The 4,656-nt window shown below is 35.1% G+C and overlaps 1 protein-coding gene across 1 annotated transcript; it reads right to left on the reverse strand.

Moving 5' to 3' along the window:
- Nucleotides 1–1,711: 1,711 nt before the first annotated feature.
- Nucleotides 1,712–2,215, reverse strand: LOC145009684 (uncharacterized). Its single transcript, XM_078968326.1, has one exon. The coding sequence runs from the start codon at nt 2,213–2,215 to the stop codon at nt 1,712–1,714; it is 504 nt and encodes a 167-aa protein (XP_078824452.1).
- Nucleotides 2,216–4,656: the final 2,441 nt, after the last annotated feature.

Below are 4,656 nucleotides of genomic sequence, written 5' to 3' on the forward strand. Positions count from 1 at the left end.
ATATATATATATATATATATATATATATATATATAGACACACACACACACACTAGCCGTTTACCCGCGCTAAGCGCCGGACGACAAAGAGTTTTTTTTGGAAAGATAGTTTTAATGTGATGATTAGTTTCCTTTAGACGTGAGCTATTCATTGTGGCCATTTGGTAGACTATTTTTTGTCGAATAGTTCATTTCAATGTATAGTTTCTTGCTAGGTGCATAGTCATACAATATGACAGAAGTTGAGTCTACATTTGGAATTTCATCTAATACTTCATACTTGATTTTACAATATATATATATATATATATATATATATATATATATATATATATATATATATATATATATATATATATATATATATATATATATATAACAACAATCTTCAATCGTGTAGTTTTGTACATTTATAACATGTACAATATATAAACTACACCAATCTACAATCATGTTACTTCATCTGCTAGCCCTACATTAAACATCAAATGAGCATCTAAGATACATATTTGAAGAAATTGTAAAATAATAAGTTGTTGATTGTACCTTGTTAATCACATGAAACTTCTTTGTACACAACGTTTGATGTAGATTCCATCATTATCAAATGTTTTTCCGGCTTTACTAATACCTTGATATTGACATGTGATATTCCTCTGGACAACGCCACATAAAGCTGGCCATGTGAGAATGCCGATTCTGGCAGATAAACACCTACATTTAGAATTGTTTGTCCTTGAGCTTTATTGATTGTCATAGAGAAACTAAGCTAATCTGGAAACTGCTTTCTCTTTATTTTGAATGGGAACATCTCATCGTCAGACGGGTATAGAGGAATTCTTGGTAAAAACACTCTTTTCCAGCATGTTGACCAACAACTATCTCTGCATCAATGACATTTTGTTGGAAAGCTAGACATATCAATCTTGTGCCATTACATAACCCATTTGAAGGATCAATATTTTGCAAAAGTATTACTGGGCACCCAGTTTTTAACCGAAGATAATGAGGGATACACCACTAACATTTCGTGAGTTCAAATATTCCATCGGATATAAGTTATTTTTGTCATCTTGCTTCATCAAAACTGTAGTAAAAATTTTTCTCGCCATAAAATCATTCGATCAACTTATTATTAATCTCATCAAAACTTTCACTTTTAGTTAACAATATCGCCCTCAAAATGATAAATTTTGAATCGGCGTCGTTGGATTGCAAAGAAGGAAATATTGCATCAATCAAAGCGTCTAGTGAATTAGTTTTATCAGTGTATGGGATGGACATGTTATCAGGTATATGAATAAAGGACTCGTCCAATGTTTCCTCCTTTCCATCACCGACTCATAATAAAAAATGAGAAAACCATGGGTCATTTACCGCTTTCATGTTGATATTTAATCGAAGTCTTTTAATTGAAGCCCATAGAGGTGACATTCGTAGCTAGAGTCCGTAATTTGTGCTCGAGTGCCACGTCTCCTGACCGACAACACTTGTCTAAAGTCACCTCTCATAACCATTATCTTTCCACCAAAAGGGAGTTTCTCATATGTGATGTCTTGCATTGTCCAATCAACTACTTCTACCGCCTGCCTCTTAGCCATTGCTGCTACATCCCATATGATTACATTTGGCTCGCGAGGTAGCTGATCCTTCCCGCTTTGTTTAGTGATCTTGCACATCAAGTTATTATCAAGATTGAGGGGAATTCCAAATCATGAATGAGTTGTTCTCCCTCCTAGCATGTTGTTAGCCGCAACACCTGACGTGACAGTTGCAAGTGAAATAAGACCATGGGCACGAATATTGGCCAACAAAGCTTTGTACAAAAATGTCTTTCCAGTTCCACCGGGACCGTTTATGAAGAACACACCCAAAATATTTTTATCCACATGCCTCATTATCTCATCATATGCGAACTTCTGGTCTGGATTGAGAGAGTCTCTCGCATGTAAGTCTTCATATTCCACATTTATAGAGTATTCTTCTTGCACCTCACGATAGCCTTTGGATTGTAAATCGATGTGTGCACTGACATTTGGAAGGTCGTAATCACTAAGCTTTTTACTTATAGATTCTAGGAAGACTCTAATGTCGATGAGGACCATATTTTGCACTCGTTCGACACATCCATATTGTTTCCTATAATCTTCAGAAAGAGAATCATACTGGTCGCCCCATAACCTGCGAACATTTCCTGATTCATAAAAAATCAACATCGTCGCAAATAACCTTCTAAGTGCGCTGGGAAATTGAAATAAGGAAGCCACTACAAGACATTGTGATAAATTATCATCAGTCTCTATTAAACCTTTTTCAAGAGCTGCTTTTCGAAATGTATGATGTAATACACCATTGGATGTGTATAAATCTTCAAAGCAGGTAGGCCCAGTAATATGACATAAAGCAAGCGTAGGTAGTATCTATCTCCTTTAGCTGGATTAGCATAAACAAGTCGACCAATCATTGATTTATGTTCCCTGACCCTCTAACAATGGTTGCTTCGATTCCATGTAAAATGTTTGGGAAAATCCTTATAAAAATATTTTGTCGCATTGGAATCTTCTTTATTCTACTTGAAAAATGTTGTCAACATTGAATTTTTTTTCTTTCTCCCTATCAAAAATGTCTTCCATTCTGTCACCGTCTTTGAACCTAACCAACTGTTGATTCGAGAGATGTATTTGCAAGGCCATCACACAAGGGTGGATTTTTGAATGAGGAAAGCTAAAAACTCGCTATAATGCCTCAGGAGGGGACACATAACGTGCGTCTTGAAAGTTTCGTATCTCATTAATAACAACATTTTCTTGGTCTTTATCAATATGGATAACTTGTTTGTCATGGCCCTTATAAACATATTTGAAGAGGTACTTCATAGACTTTATACTCGAACAAACCTCAACGTTGATATGACAATTAAACATCATTAACAACTTTAGGTTGTATGGAGCCAACCATCTGTTATCCAATGTTGTATTTCTTACAGTCACCTCGATTCCATTATTTCTCCTTCTATATAATGGTTATGAGTCCTCTCCTTGTGATGTCTTTTCATTAAATTGCCTAGGATATCTGAAATGACGTATTATTGGCACACCTTGCATACATGGACTTTTTTCTCGTAAGCTACCACAAGGACCGTGCATCATGTGACTTTTGACAAGATCATGCATTTCAGGAAACCTTATTGGGTTGGGAATTTCCGCACACAGAAGTTTGTCATGATCGTCTGGATTATGCATCTTATATCCAGGTGTCATTATTAAGAGGAAATGTGGACCTCCAATAAAACTTGCAGGTAACACAACTCTTTGTCCAACCCTACTTGGTTGAGCCTCACCGGCATTGAAGCAATCAACAACGCTCTTGTATAAATCGGCTCTAATTTTGGTTTGGTTCTTTTCAACAAAAACAACACATGTAATCTCAATCTTTATATAGATATCTACTGCAAACTGTTGGGACAATATCCCACCCATCAAAACACAATACCATTCGACCGTATCTGGAACTTGTAAAAATAGTACTCCCACATACTTACAGTATTTCTACCTTTTTTTGAAGTAGATTCTGTGATATCATAATTTATGTGAAATATATATATATATATATATATTTAATATCAATATATTTAAGGCAATATTTGTTAAATGTTTTAAATATGTAAAAGAATGTTAAAAGCGTACCTTCTGAACCTTCATCATTGTCTTCATTGTAACTATGAATTTCATCCACGGCGACCCCAATCTTAGTATTTTAGGATGCCATCTAGACTCACCATTAGGAAAGAATAAAGGATACGATAAAGGATCATAACAACCAAAATGAGGTTGAATTCCAATACTATAGTTAGACCTCCCATAGACAATAATACTTCTTTTATATGCAGTGATGTTGTCATTTCCTTCAACCCAAATACCAGCAACCTATGCAAAGGTGTAGTTCGATAGGGTGATTAATATGATATGTATAATAATAAATATGACACATTTAATTTTGAATTGAATAAATATAAATGTTAATATTCACACCTCAAATGTGGTCGGCTTATTGTACACACTTTGGTCAAGTTCCACCAATGCATTCAAAGTCACTCTATAATTATCAAGCGATCCTAGATCAGAAAGATGTTTAAATGTTCTAACATACGGATTTGAAGCTAGAATACATGTTAGTTTTTGGATGATTCTTTTATCAACATTCTTCCAGGAGGATCACTGTGATATTTCAACTTCACCGTCATAAAATACTACTGTAAATACCTTAATTTTCCATCCCTTGAAATTAACTGATCGATATTATGATAGAGTGTTTCGTGCGCACAAAAAGTGTAAACTTCAGAAGTCATATTGGACAATTCTTCATCCACCTTTACACCCATTGATGCGAAAGCAAAGTTTGAGTTATACGCCCTTATATTGTACCTGAAGCTTTCTTCCAGCTGCTCTTGCCTTGTGAAGAGTTGGTGTAATTCTGTGGGAATAGGGGAGTATGCCAGTTTTGTCTTCCCACTCATGCAACAAAAGTTAGGGAATTCATATTGTAGTCGATTCTCTCCACAATAAACACAAAGGTTTTGAGCCTTTAATATACGATATTCCATACGGATATTTTCGTAAAAAAAATCATATGGATCCTCCTGAAAGGCGTATACTCT

This window comes from Lactuca saligna, chromosome 8 (assembly GCF_052625555.1).
Source record: "Lactuca saligna cultivar CGN05327 chromosome 8, ASM5262555v1, whole genome shotgun sequence".
NCBI classification, from domain to species: domain Eukaryota; kingdom Viridiplantae; phylum Streptophyta; class Magnoliopsida; order Asterales; family Asteraceae; genus Lactuca; species Lactuca saligna.

Bases quoted from the DNA above. Each gene is read 5' to 3' on its own strand.
- LOC145009684 (XM_078968326.1), bottom strand. From the start codon at position 2,215: ATGTTGATTTTTTATGAATCAGGAAATGTTCGCAGGTTATGGGGCGAC.